This window comes from Onychostoma macrolepis, chromosome 03, assembly GCF_012432095.1.
Source record: "Onychostoma macrolepis isolate SWU-2019 chromosome 03, ASM1243209v1, whole genome shotgun sequence".
Taxonomy (NCBI): Eukaryota; Metazoa; Chordata; class Actinopteri; order Cypriniformes; family Cyprinidae; genus Onychostoma; species Onychostoma macrolepis.
Window position 1 is genome coordinate 54137167 of NC_081157.1, and position 24653 is coordinate 54161819.

Consider the following 24653-nt stretch of genomic DNA (forward strand, 5'->3'; position numbering starts at 1 on the left):
GTTCCGCTTCTTTCTTTAACTGGCTTTCTACAACTGAAACTCTACTTTTCCTTTCGCATAAAGGTTTGCTATAGCTGCTGCACCATCTACAAGTGCACTGTTAGTGTCATTGATTCAGTGTTTATTTCAATGATTTTATGTGAAGCAGGGTTCCTCATTCACACACCTGGCTGAAACTCAAAGACCTGGATTAGATGATTCAGGTGTGTTTAATTAGAGTTGTAAAGTGGTTCTCCAGGACCAGGAATGAGGAACCTGATGTAGCTAAAGCAGATTTATATAGACCAGCGGATCCCAACCCGGTTCCTGGACTCTCATCAACTCTGCACCTGCTGAACGTCTCTAGCAGGGGTTCCCTCGCCGAGGATGGATTGGGAGATTTCACCAGCACGTCCAGCTCATGTTCTCCGGGCCGCTGGACGACATGTCCAACTAAGTGCAGCTATCTGCTTCTTTGGGTAGGCAAAAAAGAGTGAATGTTTACAATATGTGGACAGTAACAGCCGACGAATCCAAAAAACTACTATGATAAGTTTGGGGAGTATGTAATGCCAAAAGCTAACCTGATCTTCACCAGATACAAGTTTCACAAAAAAAAATACAGCGATGCAAATCAGATCCGAGTCAGACGTTTAAGTTCAGAGTAAAAATACATCTTATCAATCTATAGATTTACCAATCTGAGTAATGAATCTGAGTTACCACATTTGGGTAATATAAACAAACAATCAATAGGATAGATAGGCGCCTGAGATGTGAGAGAAGAAGAAGAGAAGGTTGGAAGTATAGAAAAAGCCCCAAGTCAGGAAGTCCATACATTCGTATAGCTTTCAGTGATCAGATAAGAGAAGGGTCAGCCCCCTGCACTTATGCTTAGTCATGTTTAGCCATGCATAGAGTATTATAAAGACATTAGTAATCATGCACATCTCTAATACACTAAGTCTGCAAAGCATACAGAAGCATTGTTGGTTTTAACACCTTTTAGACCCCAGACCCTGCAAACATGTCGCTGCGGGGCCCATGCTGGCTGTTTGTGGGCACAGTGTGCTAGGACCAGCCCACACCAAACCTAAACAGGCCCAGTGCAGGCTTGCTCAGGCGAGGGCCACAGCTTTGGGCTCACCACAGGCTCTCTGTGAGCAGACCACAGTAGCGGACTGTCCACATTAACTCCATCATGGCCCAGTGTGGGTCCAGAACAACTTTTGTACCTTTGGGCCCATGCAGGTTTGGTGTAGGCAGCCCTGTAATGCAACTAGGAGAAATACTAACATTGACTGGCCCTTCTTTAGCCACTCAATTGAACTGGAATGGCTCAAACCAAAAGAGACCTTTTCAGAACCTGTTGTTTCATAAACTGTAGGCCAGGGATCCTCAAATCTGGCTCACGAGATCCACTTTCCTGCAGAGTTTAGCTCTGACCCTAATCAAACACTCCCGAGCATGCTAATCAGTGTCTTCAAAGTCGGAGCGGTGGTACTTAATGTCTCATAATAATGAGATTCTTTCCAAGCAGATACCAAACAGTCAGAAAATGTTCTGTTGCTCATCTTCTTCTGTCGAAACTAACTTTGTTGCTCAGCACATAAAGACAAACTACCGTGATTTCAGACTTTGGTGATCTGGTTTCACTTATCTTGTAGTTATTATTTTATAAACTTTACAGCCACAAATCTCATGTTTCTGTCGTGAGAACTATTACATTTATTTGATCAATGAACAGTTCAATGCATCACTCATTAAGACAGGGACTTTATGCCACCTACTGGTTTAGTGTCATATTTATTTATCCTAAACAAGCCAAGACCAGCACAAAAACACAATCAGCACAATATCCTGGAAGTATCATTATACTAAAAAATCACTTAAAATATTGAGAGAACATTTATTTTTTTCCCTCAAAATCACACTGTGTCCTCTTAGAATTAAAAGAACACAAAAAATCCAGATGTCAAATTTTAGAGTCTGCATCAAATTAAATTTACAAAAGTGATTTTACATAGAAAATCAGCTAAATGCAAGCGTCTATATGTTTCAAATAACTTGACTTTTAAAATTTAACTGAGAATCTAAAATCATACCAAGATATTTTTCTTCTGATACTTGTTCTATAATCTCATTTTTAATTCTAATGTTTAATGATTCTGTTACCGGTAATTTTGTTATTGAAAAACATATGGACTTTGTCTTCTTAGTATTTAAAGTTAAAAAAGAGGCATCAAGCCAAGCTGGCACTTTCTCTAAATTTCTTGATAACTTTTCTTCAATTTCCACACAATTCCTACCAGATACATAGATGACCGTGTCATCAGCATACATTTGAAGACTTGCATCAGGACACATTTCTGGAAGATCATTAATATAAATACTAAAAAGAATCGGACCCAAAATTGTTCCCTGAGGAATTCCTATATCAATATTATGAGGAACTGACTTAACATTATTAATGACAACACTTTGTTCACGACTTTTTAGATACGAATCAAACCATAACAGAGATTTTTATTTTTGACATTAAAATATTATGATTTACGGTATCAAATGCCTTTTTCAAATCCAGGAATACTGCACCAACTTTGAGTCCTTTATCAAGTGACCGCTTAATATTTTCTAATAATAAGCAAGTAGCTGTTTCTGTAGAATAGTTATGTCTAAAACCAAATTGTAAAGGATGTAAAAGATTATTATTCTCTAAGTGATGCAAAAATTTTTCTGATACAACCTTTTCCAGCACTTTAGAAAGAACTGGAAGAAGACTAATTGGCCTATAATTAACCATGTCCTCTGAATTCCCAGATTTGAAAATAGGCTTTACCAATGCTTTTTTCCAACTATCAGGAAACTGCCCAGTTCTGATAGAAAGATTAATTAGATGAGTAAGGGGCTTGACTAAAGCACTTACATTTTTTTTTTAAAAAAGACAGTGTCAAGATTATATATATATGTTTAGAATATGTAGTTTTTAATTCATTAATAGTTCTCATAATTAAACCATCCCAGTTGCTCAACAAAAAAAAACTTGATGCGCCATTCCCGCATGTTTGCGGCTGAATGCAAATGATCATAACTGATGGACAACTATGCCCATGAAAAGACATCAGCAATCCGGCGCCAAGGAAAGAAAAACAAAAAAAAGATGAAAACGAGCGTCAATTTCATGTAGGCTACATTCATAATCCTGTGAAACTTTTTTGGGTGTTGAGGTTAATAATGTTTTTTAATGTCGGTAATAATTTCACCACCTTCAACACATCTAATATTCTCTCCGAGTTTTCATGTTCATTTTCATGTGACTTTTTTAAAAATTTTTTAACTTCCATAATATTTAAGGGAGGGGGCACAACAATACAATCCTGCTTAGGGCATCCGTTTGGCCAGCAGCGGCCCTGCATCCTTGTCTCTTTATTAGAAATGCCCCAAACCTGATAATATACAATCAATAACCAAAGCTTCATTAATTTGAGTCAATTTTCATTAATATACTACTGTACATCTAAATTGATAATGTTTTAGCTGAAATGCAGTGCTATATGGGATGTCATTTGTGCTAAGTCTGCAGGTATGGAGGAGGAGGATGGGGATTTTCTTGGAGGTACCCAGTAGAGCTGTGTTCGTTACAACGATGTATCACCACATGTGGAACACTGATATAATGAAGCAAAATGGCATACAAGACAAACTTTTTGACATTGTTCTTTGGGGAGGAACTCCATCTTTAAGCTGAATCTCACAGTTGGATCTGCTGGTTTTGAAGATGAAGATGAGAGAATGAAAATATGAGAATGAGCTTTATTGCCAGGTATGTTTACACATATGAGGAATTTGTTATAGTGACAGAAGCTCCACAGTGCAACAGAAAGACAGCGACAGGACACAGATAATAAAAATAATAATATACAAATATACAAAATAGGCAATGTACAAAAAAGCAAAAACTCAATATAGAATATAGACAATTATGTATGTGTACAGGTATGATATGTGCAAATTTGAGATGTAAATAAGTATGTGTTATGTATAATAGTGTTGTGTGTTCCACGTTATTGTCAAGTGTTCATGAGATGGATTGTCTGAGGGAAGAAACTGTTCCTGTGCCGGTCGTTCTGGTGCTCAGAGCTCTGTAGCGTCGACCAGATGGTAACAGTTCAAAGAGGGAGTGTGATGGATGTGAGGGTCCAGAGTGATTTTACCAGCCCTTTTGCTCACTCTGGATGAGTACAGTTCTTGGAGAGTGGGGAGGGTTGTACCAATGATTCGCTCAGCAGTCCGGACTACCCTCTGTAGTCTTCTGAGGTCAGATTTGGTAGCTGAGCTGAACCAGACAGTTATTGAAGTGCAGAGGATGGATTCAATGATGGCGGAGTAGAACTGATTCAGCAGCTCCTGTGGCAGGTTGAACTTCCTCAGCTGACGAAGGAAGTAAAACCTCTGCTGGGCCTTTTTCACAATGGAGTCTATGTGAATGTCTCACTTCAGGTCCTGGGAGATGGTGGATCCCAGGAATCTGAATGACTCCACTGCAGTCACAGTGCTGTTCATGATGGTGAGTGGGGGAGCAAGGGGGTTTCTCCTGAAGTCATCTCCACTGTTTTGAGCGTGTTGAGCTCTAGGTTGTTAAAGGGGTCATATAATGCTACATGCACTTTTACAAGTTGTTTGAACTGAAATGTGTGTTGGCAGTGTGTGTGTACACAACCACCCTATAATGATAAAAATCCACCCGGGGTTTTTTTGTAATCTCGTTAAATGTTTTCCGCTTTCTCAAAATCAGCCGTCTGATGTGTGACATCACACAGATGGAGGCCCCTCCCACGATTGTTGATTGACTTTAGCTTTCAGCACAGACTGCACTGGTGTCTTACCTCAGACCCGCCCTGAGTGAGCTGTCATCAGTTGTTTCACCGCCGGAGCAGATGTAGACAAGAATGACTCCTAAGCGATTGAGGTGTTTTGTTGTTGGATGTAATAATGAACATAGCAGTAGTCATTTACTCCCGTCATCTGAGCGCCTGAAGAGGATTAGGTTTGGTTCTGAAGGGAATGCGCCCTCCACCTACATAAATGCGTCTATGTTCGCGGGAATCATTCGTGATCCAGCTTCACCTCTGTAGCATATTTGCTCTAAGTGAGATGAACATAATTAATCATAACGGGTTGTTATCAATTATATATCCATCTTCAGGAATTAACTGTAGCTTAATAGTACAATAAAATGATTATTTCGTCTGCAGCACGGACCGTCTATTGACTCTAAGGAAAATTATTTCTCTGGCCACGACAAATAATTTCCTTACTGAAACATTGCTCCTCGAGCATGTAACAAGACCGGACATTAAAGTGACCTCGTTCTGAGAGCAGCAGACACAGACGACCAAGTGTGAATACTTATGGATGTTTATTAAACTACACTACAGGGGAACATGCAACATCGAACTATACACAAACATACACAGAGAGAGAGAGAGAGAGAGAGAGAGAGAGAGAGAGAGAGAGTAGAGTGTAATGGCAGAATTTACACATCAGCTAACTACAACCTGTTAAGAACCATCAGATAATCACATCACCTTAATTAAAAGGGGTCGAAGCCTAGAAGCGCATCTAAATGGTTAACAAGCGGTTACTTGCATGGGTTTTGTGGGTGCTGAGTAAAGCATCCTGGTGCATGTATAATGCGTAGATTCCTGGTGAATTCCTTTAGGAGTGAAAGCTTCGTCATTCCAGCCATGGGTTGATTAGTCCGAAGTGAATCGACAAAGTTACTGAACTCAAAACTGTCAGAAGCTCGGACTCCCCCCGGAAGGGGAGTCGTGAGGTTTCCATGGTGATATGTGTGTCTCCACGGCACCGAAAGTTAAAAGAAGCGCTGCCTTTTGGGTGTGGGAGAAGTTTTATCTGGTTTCCCTGTAACACCCATTTTGGTTAGTTTGACCAATAACAAGGCACATAGTTTCAGCGGGAAAGTGTTTCTTTGTCCCACTTAACACCTAATTTGCATGTTTTACGACTGATCTGGAGACTGGTGTAATTTTCCTCACAGTACAGTAAAAATAGTATGATGCATTTCACGATCACATAGTGTACATCATTGTGTGAGGAATAAAGAGCAGATCATTTTGATATCAAGAAAGAGACATCTAAAAGGTATTAAACCAGAGATACATTCATACACCTGAATATGAGTGTTTAGAGCTTACTAATACGAATAACGAGTGGTAACTAGGCTAATATAATAAGGAAACATACAAGCAACACATGCATATACCAGATACATTTGTAACTGATTAATTATGGTCTAAATAAAGAAAATGCCTCTATGTGTGTGTTATGTATCTTGTAATCGTGGGGGTAGTCCACAGGTCAGCCAGGCCTGGCACCGAGGGTCATTTAGTTCTCTTGGAATGTGTTTGAAGTCCGATGGAGAGAAAAGATAGTCGATCTGTTTAGCATCTTTTTGACAGTGGGGGGACAACCCTTGGCAATTTAGCACACATATAACGGTAGAATGTGGGGCCAGGCTGTGAATTATATGCAAATGTCAAAAGGCTAAAAGGGTCTCTTAAGACATGAAGTCCCAACGACCATCAAGGATCATAAGCAGATGTTACACCTCCAGAAAAAGTGAGTACAAGGTTTTTTAAATGAATCTTTCCAAATCTCCTTTCCTAATAATGTGCTAAATAGCAAGTTTCAGGATGAATGCGGCTAAAGTAAACAGTCCCTCAGATAGAGGCTGGGAAGAGAGGGGCGGAGTCAGCAGAGCTCATTAACATTTAAAGGAGAATGACACAATACCGCTTGCTCTGACAAGAGCTGTTTTTGAGAGGGTAAAAAAGGTGTTTTCTACACTACCAATGATCAATTTTAACCAAACTATGTTACAGACTTTTCATTAAGACCCTAAAGAATAATATCAACTTGTGGAAAATGGGCATTATTCCTCTAAAACTACACCGGACAGCCATCTCTTTAACCTCCTGTCTGTAAGCAGACTCGTCACCGTCCTGGATGAGGCTGATCAGTGTGGTGTCGTCTGCAAACTTCAGGAGCTTGACAGAGGGGTCTTTAGCTGTGCAGTCGTTGGTGTAGAGGGAGAAGAGCAGTGGGGAGAGGACACAGCCCTGAGGAGCTCCAGTGCTGATTGTATGGGTGCTGGATGTGTATTTTCCCAGCTTCACTAGCTGCTGCCTGTCTGTCAGGAAGCTGTTGATCCACTGAAAGACGGAGGTGGGCACGGAGAGCTGAGTTAGTTTGGGCTGGAGGAGTGATGGGATGATGGTGTTAAAAGCGGAGCTGAAGTCTACAAACAGGATCCTCACATATGTCCCTGGTCTGTCTAGATGCTGCAGGATGAAATGCAGTTCCATGTTGACTCCATCGTCCACATTAGAATAAAGTTGAACTTTATTCACTGTGAAAACTTTAGATAATGTTTCTTTGTCATGTCGCTTGTCATGACAGATTTATCCAGATGATATTTTACTGCTTGATGCAGTATGCATTATTGTGTCACATTTGGTGAGGACGCAAATCAGACCTGAAAGATCTGGAGATGATATACTAACTGTGATAGTTTTTTGTATGTCCGTGTAGAGCAGATGAATTATTGAAACACGTCCCACATGCAGTGCAGTAATACGGTTTCTCTCCAGTGTGAATCCTCTCATGTGTTTTCAGATTTCCTGAATGACTGAATCTCTTGTCACAGTGTAAACACTTGTAAGGTTTCTCTCCAGTGTGAATCCTCTCATGTGTTTTCAGGATTCCTGGCCGATTGAATCTCTTGTCACAGTGTGAACACTTGTAAGGTTTCTCTCCAGTGTGGATCCTTTGGTGCAGTTTTAAACTGCTCGCTGTAGTAAAAGTCTTCTCACACTCAAAGCACATGTAATCTCTCACACCAGTGTGTATTTTCTGATGTATTTTCAAACTTCGTAGATGTGAAAAACTCTTTCCACACAAATGACATGAATGTGGCTTCTCCTTTGTATGAACTCTCAGGTGCTCCTTCAGGACTGAAGCTCTCAGAAATTGTTTACCGCATTGATCACATGTGTACAGTTTCTCTCTAGTGTGGATGTTCATGTGATGCTTAAGATGTGCTGAGTGTGAGAAACTCTTCCCGCACTGATCACAAGTGAACGGCTTCTCTCCAGTATGAACTCTCATGTGTAATGTAAGTACTCCTTTTTGTGTGAAACTCTTCCCGCACTGATCACATGTGTACGGTTTCTCTCCAGTGTGGAACCTCTCATGTTTTTTCAGATTTGATAACTGAATGAATCTCTTGTCACAGTGTGAACACTTGTAAGGTTTTTCTCCAGTGTGGATCCTCTCATGTGCTTTCAGGGCTCCTGACCGTTTGAATCTCTTGCCACAGTGTGAACACTTGTAAGGTTTCTCTCCAGTGTGAATCCTCTCATGTGTTTTCCGGGTTCCTGAGTGACTGAATCTCTTGTCACAGTGTGAACACTTGTAAGGTTTCTCTCCAGTACGAACTCTTATGTGAAGCTCAAGATGATGTTTGTATGTGAAGCTCTTTCCACACTGAGTGCAGGTGAAAGATTTCTTGGCTCTTCTTTTCTTTAAATCTTTCTGAGTTTGAGAGCAACTCAAAGGTTTTTTTCCAGTTCTGAAGTGATTTTTTCCCTCAACTTCACTCAATTCTTTATTCTCCTCATTTTCTTCAATCAACTCTGAAATAAAAGTAAAAATAGTTTATTTTCATTAACTCATAAAAAAAGAAATGTGAAAAGACAAACACGAACCCTGATGTAGCAGCAGAAAGTAGACAATTGCTATACAACATTTTGATCATTTTGACACAGTTTTATAAATTCATCTAGTACATTTTATATATACATCTCTGAAACTTCTTCATTCGTCAATGAATGAGGTACACTGATCTTCAAATTATGATTTTTAAAACATTATAGGCACACATCCCATGTTTCTATAGGGAGAACTATTAAATTTACATTTTTTTTACATTTATGCATTTAGCCGACGCTTTTATCCAAAACGACTTACATTGCATTCAAGTTACAGTTTTTACATTTTATCAGCTCTTGCTTTCCCTGGGAATCAAACCCATGATCTTGGTGTTGCTAGCGCCATGCTCTACTATTTGAGCTACAGGAAAGCCATTAAATATGTTTGATCAACTACACAGTTAACTAACAAATAATTTTGTGGAAAAAAAGTACCCAGTTTACAAAAAAGTGTCCCTTATTATTTGATTATTCAGCTATATTACTGCAGAGCTCTAAATAATTCTCCAATTACAACACAAACAATCTAAAACTACTTGAAGCTTTATAACCGTCAGCATTATTAATGAAGAATGAAGAATAAACAGCAACCTGTTTGTTGTTCAGTATCTTCAGTGTGTTTGATTCTGCAGGGTTCTGGATCTCTCATCTTCTCTCTGTCCTCTTTAATAAACTCAGCTCTTCCTGATGCTCTGATGCTCGTCTTCACTTGTAAACTGATGGGAATATTCCAGCATTTATTGCTGAATTGCTGAATGTGTGATTGTTGTGAGGAGTTTCACTGAACATGAATTTCTGTGTGGAAGAAGCAGATTTGCCAAAATCAACAAGAAATCAGTTTACTTATTCTTAAATAATTTGCACATTTAAGCATTAATGTAAGTAAAGCAGATGTCCTCCAGATACTATCTTTGAAGCCTTGAAAATACAAAGTGTTGTCCAGGGCCGGTTCTAGACATTTGGAGGCCCCCCACCCCCAATAAAAAGCACTTAAAACAAATATGATTCCTAACCTTTATATTTATACATTTCATTTTAAAATTTGTAAAGTTTTACTTGCGTAGTACGAGTCAAAAGCTTAGACAAATTACAATTTTTTATGGTTTTGAAAGAAGTCGCTTATGATCAAGTCTGCATTTATTTGATCAGAAATGCAGAAAGAACTAAAATATTGTGAAACCTTTTTTTTTTCTTTTTTTTTTAATAAAAAAAATGGTTTTAGCTGAATTTTAAGCATCAGTTTAACACATCCTTATGAATAAAAATATTAATTTCTTTAAAAAAGAAAAAGGAAAATAAATACTGACCCATTGAATTATTATTATTTTTTACTTTTCTATTTCACAATATAATTTTTTTTTTTTTAGGCTATTTTTGATCAAATAAATGTATATGTAATGATTGTCCACTGAAGGCGAGCGTAGTGATGAACCCAAGTGCAGTTAATTTACAAAGTGACACGAAATCCAAACATACAAACGAAGACTTGACATGAGCGGACTTCACTAGAACAGACTTGACTTGGCATGGACAAACAAACTAGACTCACCGACAGCAGGATACAAATTAATACATGACAAGGAACAGAGGCAATGACATACTTATAACAAACATGACATGAACAAACCAATAGGAAACAAGACACATGACTAGGACAACCAATCAAAACATGACAATGAACAATTCAGGGTTCAATAAACCCTGCAGCCCACGACTGGTTGCCCACTGAAGCTAAGCAGGGTTGAGCTGGTCAGTAGCTGGATGGGAGACTCCTGGGAAAACTAGGTTTCTGCTGGAAGAGGTGTTAGTGAGGCCAGCAGGCGGCGCTCACCCTGTGGTCTGTGTGGGTCCTAACGCCCCAGTATAGTGACGGGGACACTATACTGTCAATAAGCACCGTCCTTCGGATGAGACGTTAAACCGAGGTCCTGACTCTCTGTGGATTAAAGTTCTCCGTCGCTACGATGGATTTCCGTTATTTTCAGCGAGTCTACGACAGATTTCCGTCAATTGCAGGGTTCCCACCTGTCCTTAATGTCTTAAATTCACTTTTCATAATTTTAAGGCTGTAAATAGGCTTACATTTCTCAAATAGTGTAATAAATGTCTTAATTTTAGTTTGAATAGGCCTTAAATTAAGGAAAGTGGAGGTGTATTCAGCCTGCTGAGGGGGGTGTGATCAAAGCCTGGATTGGAGTGAAAGCACGTTCCTCTCTCCGCTCGAAGCGTTCTGTATTCACTCCGCTCTCGATCCACTCCAGGTTTTCTGTTCCCGCTCATGGAAAAACTGCTCCGTGTTCACTCCATTTTAAAAGTTATCAGGGATTAACGACGGATTTCTGTAAACTGGAAAAAATGAGGGGAAAAGAAACATGTAGCGTATTGTTGTTGAATTTAACTGCACTCATGCCACCTCTGAGCCTCATTAAACGTCTGAAAATGTACCTACAAGCCACTTTTGTGTTCTTCTGTGCCACCTCTGGAGTACAAATTAAATTAGGAGGACAAGAGCTCCTAAAAAGAAAAGAAAGCATAGAGCCATGTATAACATATTAGATCCGTGCATGAGGTCTTAAAGAGACAGCAGCCTAAATAAACCTGCTGCTGTCTGTCATTATACAGTGAAGACTATCCAGTGTTATTTTACAGTTGAATAGATTATAGTTGGACCTAACTGAAAAAAATTAAGTACTGATCATTTAATTTGTATCTTGTTATTGTTTTTGTTTGTGCTATTGATTGTCATTCATTTATTTGTTCTTATTTTATTATTTACTATTTACTAGTCTTTTTTTAGTTAATATAAATTAGATTCTGAGTGCAGGTGATTGTTGGGTGGGGAGGGGGCATGGTCCATGAGAGATAGTCCTGCCTCCACAGCTGGAATAAATCCTAGAGGAAACACTGCATACATTTAATACAATTAGAAAAATGCATTTACAAAGGTAGAAAGAAAATGCCCCTGTAAATTACTCTGAGTCAAATGTCACCTCATATTAAAAAGGCTAATTTTTGATCAGAATTTTTATTATTGATCAGAAGGTGCTCCTAATTTTTTTAAATTGGGAGGACAAGCGCTCCTAATTACAAGAAGAAAATCACGGCTCTTAAACTGGGTGTGTGACAGGTACGGCTGTGGAATGGGGTTTGGCCAAAGAAAAAAATCCAGTCAAAAGATTTTTTTTTTTGCTTTAACCCCTGAATCCCATGGCACTCATCGTAAAGAGGGGTGTAACCCCGGTGTCCTGGCCAAATTCCCTCCTCTGGCCCTTGTCAATCACGGGCTCCTAATAATCTCCATTCATTGAACTGGCTCTATCTCTCTCTCCTCTCCACCTGTAGCTGGTGTGTGGTGAGCGCACTGGCGCCGTTGTCCTGTGGCTGCTGTCGCATCGTCCAGGTGGATGCTGCACACTGGTGGTGATTGAGGAGAGACCCCCTCGTGAGTGTAAAGTGCTTTGGGTGTAGCAATACACAATGAAGTGCTATATAAATGCCTCATTCATTCGTTCAACAGGGGAACCAATATCAAAGAGACATGAGGGCAAGGGAAGCAAGACACAAACAGGAACTATAACTAAACTTCAAAATAAAAGACATGAAAACAAGAACATCAACCAGAACCCAAAACAGACCTTATAGCTTGATGATCATAGGAGACTTCTTTAAAACAACATTAAAAACTGTAATGTGTCCAAACTTTTGACCGGTACAGTACATACATATTAATCCAACTTTGTCTAAGGTTTGCTGAGGATGTTATTATTGCCATGAAGTTATTATTATTATTATTATTATTATTATTGTGCAGTAATTTGAATGACACTTCAGTAAATGAACATTAGTGCTTTTATCATTAATTTTCCCTAGCTGTTCCTCCCATTTAACCAATATTAACTACAGCTATTGTCATATTATTAATATTAATAAATATGATGTATTGCTACCTTAAATATGCACTATATAGCCTACAAAAAAGTGTAAGTGAATTAGTTAATTGAAACTGAAAGTAAGTGTTACGTTAGAGCAGTCAGGGCCGGCCCGTGGCAGAGGCGGAATAGGCTAATGCTAGGGGCGCCATTTATTTATTTATTACCTATACTACTTTAATACTATACATTTTTAAAAATACGGAGTGTCTATTTACACTGAGTGCAAAGTTGGCAAAGGCTATTTACACTAACTCCGCCCACCAACGTGTGATTGAGTAGTCAACACTGAAAAAAGACGCTCTTTTAACATCAGTGTCAGTGATGTAGATGATAAAAGCGCTTGTTTTTTCGAGTTTGAACCTGCCTTTTTTTCTCCCTTTTCAAATCTCATATTGCATCGTAAAGGAAATTATTTTCAATAAAAATGAGGGAAATAATCAAAAAGTTGAAAATAAAAGTATCGGGTAGGGTTAGGGTAGGTGTAGGGAGGGCTTTATTGTCCCAATAAGGTGGCATCCATTTAATAATTTGCATTAAAATTATAATTTACACTCAATACATTATTATTGCGTACTGTTGTGTAATATACTACAATACCGAGGTGCAGATAATTGCTACTATTTGCAATAAGTAGTATAAATAACAGAAAATCTTGCTATTTTAACAGTGTAAATAGAATCCATTGCTATTTGCACTTAGTGTAAATAGTATATATCGCTAAGAAAATATGCTATTTGAAACTTACTGTAAATAGCATCTATTGATATTTACACTTAAAAATAGCCGCTGCCTTAATAATTTGAATTAAACTATAATTTACACTCAATACGTTATTATTGCGTACTGTTTTATAATGTACTACAATAATGAGGTGCAGATAATTGCCACTATTTGCAATAAGTAAATAGAAGAAAATCTTGCTATTTTAACATAGTGTAAATAGAATATAGCTATTTGCACTTAGTGTAAATATTGTTAAAAAATACTGCTATTTTGACAGTGTAAATAGTATCTCTCGCTAAGAAATTATGCTATTTGCACTTACTGTAAATAGCATCTATCAATATTTACACTTAGTGCAAAAAGCCGCTGCCTATAAATAAAATCGCAGCAGCAATGCATTACACTCAGTGATCACGAGACATACAGTAACAGCCACATTATCAGTCCAAACGTGGAAAATGTGTCTCGTACGTGAAATATTACTGACCTCTCCTCAGACTCGACGCTGCAGCTGCGTCCGAAAGCTTTATGACTCGCTCCTTTATCAGACAATGGCTGCGTTCGAAACCTGCAAACTCAATGAGCAGGTACTTAAATTCAATAAGTGCTTTCTTAACGAGCGCTAAAACAGTACGTACTCTACAGCCAAATCTCCGGTTCGTTCCAGACGGGATTTATCGCACTTCGGAGTGAAAACAATCACGGTCGCCATATTGAAGTGTCGTTCCAAACCGAAGTGCTCAGAATTAGCCACTTCAAAGGGCCACAACTGATGGACACTGCGGGCCCCCATGATCCTTTGCGCTGATTCTTTGCATGATGACGGCGTCTCCGTATAATGGCACAGAAGGGCACTTCAAGAAACAGTTGTTTGGTCCCCTACACCCTTCAACCCTTTGAAGCTCTCACTCCGGAGGGTGAACCCTTTGAAGGCATTAGGGCGAAGGGATGAGCCCTTCCGAATGAACGCAGGGCTCGTTGAGTATGAATGCGATCCGCCATGTTGACGTTATCATGTGACCTATGACATTGTATAGAAAAATATTGAACATAGACTACAATATGTAAAATATGAGAACATACAGTAAATTTTGATACAGAAAAATAATAATAATAATAATAATGAAAAGAAGAAAAGTTGGAATGACAGGTGTTATGCTCATTGGCTTTAATATGACTGACATTTAATAATAATTAAAAAAAAAGGTATCCAGTAATCGCTGAATAAAATGCACAACGGAGATAGAGGAATTTTGACTGATGAAACTCGAATACAGTAAACATACAATTGCACACAAAAAAAAGAGCGATAAGAGCGACAGGTTTAAATCTGTAAATATGTTGGTTTCTTGTTGAATTTAAGTCTCGTTTCATCCCTCAGGCTTATAAATAACAAAAACAACAACAACAAAAATGCAATTTTTGATGCATTACGATAATATGAATATTATGATTATTCAAAGATATTTAACCTTGTCATTGTGCTTTTTTTGTGTGAATGTAATCTCATACTTTGTATGCAAACCCATTATATTTATGTTTTCCTTTTTTTTATCATTATGATTGTTTATTGTAAAAGATACAACCATCTTCCCCTGTTCTTGTATGAAAGTTGTGCAATATTAATAATAATAATAAAGATAAAATGGAGAGGTGCACTAACACACATAGCATCAGTAACTTGAAAACCCTGCCTAGTGCTGTTTAATCAGCCTTCGCAGAGTTTACGGCAGAGATGGCGCTCGAGTTAGTGACTCCGACTCGAGTCGCATTTTTATAGACTTCAGACACGACCTGAAATTACTCCAGACTTGACTCGACTCGAGGAAAAGGACTCGTGAATATTTTAAAAGCAACTTGAGTCTTTTATCCTAAAATACTTATATAACTGATATTCAAAAGGCGGACCGCAGAAGAAAAAAAACAGTGCTGCAAATATAGTTATTTTTCTTACTATTTATATATCTGTACTATAACCTGTGACTCTGAGTGTTCAAACCAGATGTGACAAGACGTTTCTGATCTACATTTAGCATTATTAATCTGCAGGCTAAGAACATTTATTATTTATTATAATTGGGGAAATTGTTGTTAGATGGCTAGGATAGAATTTAAACTTTGAAACTGCTAGTTATTTTTCTTTTCTGTTCAAGATGAGAACGTTTTGATTATTGTAGCTACATTGTTTTTAGTAGATAATGCTTTTAAGTAAAATATTGAAATAGAATAGATTTCAGGAAGAAAACCCTGAACAGTATTTTTTCTGTCACATGGCCTCGCATGCATCTAAATGTATAAATACAATACAAGTAAAAATGTACTTTTTAAAATTGATTTATGTATTTTTGTCCGGACCTCTGCTTGGAAGAAAATATAGAGGCCACGCCTCTTGGAGCTTTAATTGAATACCCCTGACTTATATCATAAAGAAATACTTTATGTGTATGGTTTTGTAATATCACAGGCCATTTCATTGTGTGTCATGGTAGATCAGACTCTTTTTATAGAATTTGATTACAGAAAAACTGTTTTGAACATGGTAATGGATTAAAACATAAGTAACAGGCTGGATGTACATTAACCTTACATCTTAACACCTCTTTTTTTTTTACAAAGCAGATCATAAATCATATATTCAGGATATACAACCTTGAAGCAAGAGCAGGAGAACATGTGCAGGACAATCTGGCTATCGCTGTGTCTGCCCCAAACATGTGTGTGCCTGCTCTCCACGAACACAACTAACGGTAAAACATTTAAACAGACTTAAACTTGAAACTTTGAAGCTTCTGAAACTCGGGTTTCATTGACTGATGTTGTATGAAACCCTGCCATAACCTTTCCTTGCAGGTCCTGCTCCACCACAGAAGATCTGCAGCAAAGGCACAGCAATCAAGAATCAGAAAAGTGCTGTAATAGCTCTGTTTGAAATTGCAATAATTAAAATAAACTACAACTTAAGATTTCAAAGATGTTTTATTGATGTCTGTAGTGTACTCACTGAGAGGCTTTGATGGCAGCATTGCTTCATCAGTCACTCTTCAGCAGATAAACACACGTGTGTCTCATCTGTCCTGTAACATCAGACAAGATTCAGTCAGCTGTGATTTATCTGCTCAGTTCTGCATTTACATGTTGAGGTAGATGCTGATGTGTTAACTCTCTTTTTATCCAACACAAATCTTCCTCAGTTTAACAACAGACTAAAAGACAAATAAAAGAGATAATTTACGTTTAGTAACTTCATGTAGATGTTTATATTTACATTACTTACTTTCATGTAAAGCAGTGTTGACATCAGTGAACTCTACATAATAACACACATACATCACTCATCAGATGTGTGTTCATGTCTATAGATGTGCTCATCTGCAATCTTTTAGAACATGTTTCTGTCTCATATTAAACAGACACTTAGTAATCGTCTTTAAGATGTATATGGTTTATGTAAATCCACTCTGGTGACGTACGTGTGCTACGGGAGCTCCTCTGTTCGCTTTACATAATAAAACGTGTTTTTACCTTAAAGCCATAAATAAACTGCACTGTTTAGCGTTTACACCTTAAGCAATTCAACAGTTCGCTCTACAGTAGCTCAACAAACGTGATTTTTACACAAGGAACCGTGTTTTGGTTTGTAATACTCACATTTGTAAACAGCCTCGTCGCTGTTCTCCGCCCTGTACGGTGATGACGTATCCTCTCCCGTGGGCTTCTGGGATAGAAAAGTGTCCGTCGATGAACACTTCAGAATCTGGGCTGAAGCTGTAGGACATCCGGGTATTCCTCGCCTACTCTTTTATGAACACTTATGATTCAAACATACTTATTCGCTCGCCTACTGCTTTTTGCCTACTATATAGTAGGGAAGTATGCGATTTCGAACGCAGCGAGTCAGTCACTCAGTGGGTTGAGTGAACGATTCAATGCATCTCTCATTAACACAGAGACTTTATGTCACCTGCTGGTGGTTTAGTGTCATATTTATTTATCATAAACAAGCCAAGACCAGCACAAAATCCTGTAAGTATCATTATAGAAAAATCCTTCAAATATTTATTTTATTATTATTATTTTTTTTTTTCAAAATCACACCCCAACATCACACTGTGGGCTCTTAGCAGAATTGAAAGAACGCAAAAAAAAAGTAATGTAATTGCTGTGAGAGGAGCTGATCTGCCAAAATAAAAAAATATATCAGTTTTTAATATAGCTGTTACTGGATCCAGATGTCAAATTTTTGTGTCTGCATCAAACTAAATTTACAAAAGTGTCTATATTTTTCAAATAACTTTTGTGAAAACAAAATGTCAAAATATGTGTGAAATAATGTCTGATCATCATTCAGCATAACAGATATACTTATATAAAACAACATAGTTATTCTGACCTGTACTTATTAAAATATGTAAAAGAAAAAAATTATCATACTGTATTTGATCATAATTTAAATTATTAAAAAGTTCTTGCTAACAATTGGGTAAAACCTAGTGGTGTGAAGGATAGCGGCAAATATAACGATTTAAAATGACAATTAATGAATATTCTGGGACTGCACTATATACGATCCTTAAATATAGTATTTGAATATGTCCTCAAATGATTTTTGCTCTAAATATGCCTGATTTTTATTTATTTATTGCTAAAAAAAAAAAAAAAACGTTTTGTCTTTGACTCATATACTAATTGACACATTTAAGCATCTATATCTGTCTATCATAAAAAAACTGATGATAATTACCAAATTTTTATTTCTAATTCTAACATTATTCTGTTTCTTTATTAAAATAACAGCAGATATCTAGGAAGGAAAAAAAACAAACATTTGAAAGTATAAAGTCAGAAACAAAAGCACATGTTTGTAACAAACACCCCTCAGTCTGTTGACAATGAAACAAGCTTTAAATGAGCATTTTCAGGAGATCTGAAGACATCAGCATAATAAAGGAGGTGAAAACAGGAACTATTGACATGAAATAAAGTGTTTTCAGCAGCTGTTAATATTGATGAGTCTCAGACGATCAACACTCATTCAACAAGACATTCAGGATCATCAGCAGATCATCTCACTTTATTCTGAGTGTTTCTGTTAGAAACTGATTATAAGAGTCAGGATAGAAGAGAAAAGCCTATAAAACATGCTCTACTGAAAGATAATACTGTTATTATCACAATATGACATGAAACATCAATAACACAAACACTAATGACACTCATCTTCATCAGCCACTACAGGTTACAGCAGTCCATATGAATCTAAATATAGTCTGCTTTTATGATAACTATACATTCATTTCAATAATCAACTTAGATCAAAGAAGACAAAGATCATAAACCTTTTAAAATAAAGCGGCACGAGGAATATTTATTGTTTCCATTGTCAAACTTTACTCATATTTATCTATATTAACATAGATTTAAAATGTGTCACGTGGCTCATTATAGGCTCAGCGTAAAGTATTTAGCAGTTTCTGTTCCAGTATATTTTAACAATGTAAAGTAACAAATCTGATCTGTCAAAGATGTCAGAAGAGTAGAAATAACATCACAGCAGAAACACTTGAGATAGATTCTTCAGTGAAGCTCCTCCCACAAGAATCACATCATCAGTGAAGCTCCGCCCACAAGAATCACATCATCAGTGAAGCTCCGCCCACAAGAATCACATCATCAGTGAAGCTCCTCCCACAAGAATCACATCATCAGTGAAGCTCCTCCCACAAGAATCACATCATCAGTGAAGCTCCTCCCACAAGAATCACATCATCAGTGAAGCTCCGCCCACAATAATCACATCATCAGTGAAGCTCCGCCCACAGTAATTCAGCAATAAATGCTGGAATATTCCCATCAGTTTACAAGTGAAGACGAGCATCAGAGCATCAGGAAGAGCTGAGTTTATTAAAGAGGACAGAGAGAAGATGAGAGATCCAGAACCCTGCAGAATCAAACACACTGAAGATACTGAACAACAAACAGGTTGCTGTTTATTCTTCTCTCTTTATTAATAGTGCTGATGGTTATAACGCTTCAAGCAGATTTAGATTTGCTGTAATAGGAAATAATCTTTAGAGCTCTGCAATAATACAGCTGAAGCATCAAATAATAAGAGCTGTTGCACATGAGACACTTCAAACAGCGCTGATGTAGAAAACCAGAAGTAATGCTAACTACAGGATCACATGCTGCTGCGGCAGAAATAGACACATGTTATTACCGCATTCATTTCAGGGTTTGTACAACCTTTTGAGAGAGAAATTCAAGCACTTTTCAGTGACAACACAACTATTTACAGCACTTTAAACTATTTTAATAACATTTTTTGTGGTAAACAAACAATTATTTAAAATAAAAAATACATCAAATAACCACTATAACCAGTAGATGGCAGCAGATGAACTCTTATTGGGTTATTAGTCATTCATTTTTACTTTCTGCTCTATATTTTGTAATTATAATTCACTCTTATAAAATATAAAATCATCAATAAATACAATTTTGTCAAATGTTTTGCACTTTGTTTATGATTTAAGAAAAATCACAAAATGCCTTGAAAAACAAACTTTTCTTTAATTTGAACTGAATCACAGATCGAGAGCGTTTCTTCATCTCTGAAGTTGTCGGTCAGTTCTGGATAATACTGTAGAAGAATAATGGCCACCTCTAAACCAAATTCATTTTACATCCATTTTGACAAATTCAGGGGAAAAAAATTATAAATACCATAAATCCATTTTTTTTTAAGTTGGCCAGAAAAATGATTTTGTTTCCTTTTGTTACGTGCTTCTTCTGAGCAGATATTCGTTGACTTCTTGTCTTTTTTTTTTTTTTTTGTAACTTTTTTGAGAAGTATGAAGTATGAAGTTTGTTTATTTGGTTAGCTACAGAAGTATGATTGTATTTGTGTTTAGTTTGTTTTGGAGTGTGTAATTATCGTTGTATTGCTCTTCTTGCCAGTAGCGGCTCCTGACGTTTAGTTTGGGCAGATTCTGGGTCGTAGCACTAATATATGAATAACATTGTGTGAGCTTTATATTGTAATCGCTGAACACATGCGGACAGAATTGTGGCAGAGATCTAATGTGCTTGTGTTATCCTGTGGGTGATGTGCTGATGTTGATTGACAGACTCGAAGTACATACATAAAATACTGTATAATAATTGTCTTAATATAGTATTTATCAGCTCCAGATGTTGATTTACAATGTTACGAGTTGTCGAGGAAAACAGATCATATGTCTATTCTCAGAACTAACATAAAACAAACACAGCAGAACCATATAAAGGCTTTTCATGTGAGCACATTTAAACTAAAGGATTTATACTTTATTAATTTGATACACTTCTCCACATAGAAAAACAGAGGAGATCTCAGACACCGTCTGCCCCGCTTAGTATCATGTGCGGGATTTTAATATATACTGCTTACTTTATGACTTAAAATAGTCTAGAAAATCCAAAACATATTTGTTGCAGAATGCTGAACACATTTACAGTTTATTATTGATTCAGTTTATATAGAGGTCTATGTTTTGGACGAATATTTTTTGAGTTTCATATTGTGTTCAATTATAGACGAGCCGCGTCTGCTCCTTGCTTTCTGTACTTTGTGTGATTTTGTTTATTCTTTTTATATATATTAGTATTGTATTTCTCAGTCAGTCTTTATAGTGAGAGCCCAGCTGTGGTTATAATGTACTGCTGTGAACACATATAGTGCTGAGATTAATAATCTGCTGTGCTTTCACAAGTGTGCCTGGGTTTATTCTGTTGTTGAGGGTTTGTGGAAATCTGAGACCCCTGCTGCCCACCTCCTTTATTTTCCTGCATTATTATACTTTTGTGATTGAGACCTTGTGTGGAATTAATGCATTTTTAAAAAAAAGTAATGTATTGTGTAACTTTTGTATTTGAATAAAGTGCCTGTTGTGAACATTTTAACTTCATTGAGAATTGTATTAAGCATGGACTTTACTTTCATTAAAAAAAGCCTCATTTTGTAAATGTAAGCTATTAATTTAAATGATAGACAAACGCAAACTGGGTGCTTAATGCAAACGGCCACATTTACAAAATCAGGTGATAATGTTCGTCCATCGATACAAATGTCTCTTTATGTATAGAGACAAAAGAATGAGGTTAATCTCCATCAGTTTTAGTGATTGTGTAGATTTGTAAAGACACTGATGGAAGATACACCACAATAAATCTTCTCAATATAGAAGTGCTTTCGTGCTTTTCTGAAGAGTTATAAACGCCTGTCCCGATGTGGAAACACCCAGTAATTGAGAAACACCCTCTTTTTGTTCTGAAAACACTTCAGTTCACTCCAAGAAGACAAGACAGACTTAATCCAGCGTTATCTTCACTTCCTGCTGAATCTGATCGATTATTATTATTATTATTATTATTGTCAGTATCGTGTCCTCGATTCTCTGAGAGTTGAGAAATAAAAGCGGACGCCAGTTTAAAGTAGTTTTCTGACCAACTTTTTTCCAGCTTTGATGTAGAGGCTAATTTCTAGGAGAAAGTAGTATTGTAGCAGTAATGAAGTATTGTCTTCTCAGCAAAGCTCTGTTGTTGTAGATCATTAAATCGTGATGTTGTCTCAGAAGTCTGTCTGAAGTCTCTTTCGGAGGAACCGTGAACAAACGCTGTCTGTAAAGTCATTGTCTGATAAAGGAGCGAGTCATAAAGCTTTCGGACGAGTCTGAGGAGAGGTCAGTAATTCACGGTGTTTCACATAGAAACACAAACATCAGACACATTTTCCATGTTTGGACTGATAATGTGCTGTTACTGAATGTCTCGTGATCACTGAGTGTAATGCATTGCTGCTAACGCGATCTTCTCCTTATTCATTTATCTTTGGCAGATCACATTTCTTATAGTCGCTTTTAAACTTAGTTTTAGGTTCTGTGTTATTATTAGTTATTGTAAAGTCTTACTTATTTAATGTTTTCTGTTCTCGTGTCAGATATGTATAGCTCTGTGTAGATAAGCGCTAATGTTGTTTAAGGGACCGTCTACAAATTCCAGTCATAGTGCAAAAACAAAACGTTAACTACGTCCAGTTATTAATTCAAATGAATGATTTTTACAAAGTTGTAGTAAATGCTGAGGCCAGACTGACTTACTGAATGTGAGCTACAACATTTGGAATGTGGGACCTTTTGCTGAAACACAGTAATTATTTTCTAATTGAGTACTGTACATGTATAAAGAGTTAATTGAGTACCGTACATGTATAAAGAGGTAATTGAGTATGGCTCTTGTGTTCTGAGTATAGGCTTGTAACTGTATGAGATTTTCATGAGATAATCGTCTCAGAAAATATCACGGTTTCACGATATTTATTAAACAATAATTCTTATCAGTAACAATGACTCTTAAAAGAATAAGAACAAGTTATTTGAGTGAACAAATCCTTTATTGCAACAAACTTGAAACCATTTTAATTAAGGAATTGAAGTCTCCCTTCTGAAAAAAAAATGTAAAAATAAAATAAACAATTAAAAATAAAGCTATAACACTTATGTGTATTTTAATTAATGTTTTAAAATGTTATCAAATTAACATTTAATAACTCGTTTTATTTTTGGCAAAGTGCTGCACAACAGAAGTATAGGAAGTTAAAACATGGACAAACATGATATTCCTTAAAATGAATGTTTTTAAAAATCCATTATTATAAAGAATATTATTGTTGTTATAACTTAAGTATATTGTACAAAGCTAATATACTGTATTTCTGTCATAACTTCAAGTTAAATTGAACTTTTATTTTGACGGGTTGTAGTGAACCTTTGAGTTTCAGAGAGTATTTGACAATGTTTTTCTCAAATAAAACTAGTAAATGTTTATTTGTGTTTTCTCTCAGAGCAGCTCTGGTGATGTTCATGTTGATGTAGACGCTGAAAACACCATTAGTGTCATGTGTACTTCAGTATGTAGTAGATAAAACAACGCCACTCAGAGACACGCAGAAACATCAGATATAGCAGTCTGTTTGTGCTTTAATATTCACAGTATCACGTATCATATCCACTTTTGATTTATCCATCCATCAGATTGTGTGTTTTACGTGACATCCTCATTATACTGTAAATGCCATGTTCACGACTGCCCCGGGATTCCCTCTGCATCACAGAAATCATACGCCCTTAACTTATAACTTGTTATAAATGTGACGCACCTTTATCTGCACGGAGGGATGTATTCCCAGATTTAAACTTTTTTTTTTTCGGCGGGGATGGAGATTATATATGTAGATTTGTATAGATTATATATAGATTTTTTTGCTGTACGTGTGTGAAAGCAGCCAAGTGAAAATAAGTTGCATACGTTGTAGTTGAAAGTACTATATCTTGTGGGTTTTGCTCTTACTCACCCAAACTTGTCAACAAGGCTACTGTACGTGATCGTGAGCTTCTCAGCCAGTAGTTGTGAATCACAGGTGTTTTATATGACTGCAGCTGGCAATGAGGCCAAAACCAGCACATCCACTGCAAGAACACTTTGACTTTTATTTATTTATTTTTAATTAATTAATTTATTGCAATTTTGAGGTGTTTGGCTTTATTTTGGTTTTAGAAAATAAATGTGATTGCTCTCCTCACAAATAAGCTCTTTCTTGTTTGTTACATGTTCTCTGTGCCTTGTCTTAGACTTTTATGTCACTTCCTGCCTCCCTTGGTGTTTGTAGTCAATTTGTGTCTTATCTTGTTCAGCTAGTTAGCCTCCTGTATTTATATATACATGTGTGTGTGTGTGTGTGTGTGTGACCCTGGACCACAAAACCAGTCTTAAGTCGCTGGGGTATATTTGTAGCAATACCCAAAAATACATTGTATGGGTCAAAATTATTGATTTTTCTTTTATGCCAAAAATCATTAGGATATTAAGTAAAGATCATGTTCCATGAAGATATTTTGTAAATGTCCTACTGTAAATATATCAAAACTTAATTTTTGATTAGTAATATGCATTGCTAAGAACTTAATTTGGACAAATTTAAAGAAGATTTTCTCAATGTTTAGATTTTTTTTGCACCCTCAGATTCCAGATTTTCAAATAGTTGTATTGCAGCCAAATATTGTCCGATCGGAAAATCCATGCCGATAGTTTTCCGGTTTGCAACCGTTGCTGGAGTGGCTGAGAAGGGTCCGCTGGCATTATACAGCACGAGAGCGGCCTCTAGAGGCGGAAATCACTGACAGCACGTGTT

The 24653-nt window shown here is 36.9% G+C and overlaps 1 protein-coding gene across 1 annotated transcript in view; it reads right to left on the reverse strand.

Moving 5' to 3' along the window:
• The window catches only part of LOC131535842 (zinc finger protein 501-like), a 515807-nt gene that overhangs the window by 277894 nt on the left and 213260 nt on the right, over positions 1 to 24653 (reverse strand). The window contains exons 2-3 of the mRNA XM_058768346.1: positions 9339 to 9566; positions 7640 to 8696 (exon numbers count right to left, since the gene is read on the reverse strand). Of these exons, the coding sequence (XP_058624329.1) occupies positions 7640 to 8696; positions 9339 to 9420 (1139 nt within the window). The 5' untranslated portion in view covers positions 9421 to 9566. The remainder of the gene's footprint in view (positions 1 to 7639; positions 8697 to 9338; positions 9567 to 24653) is intronic.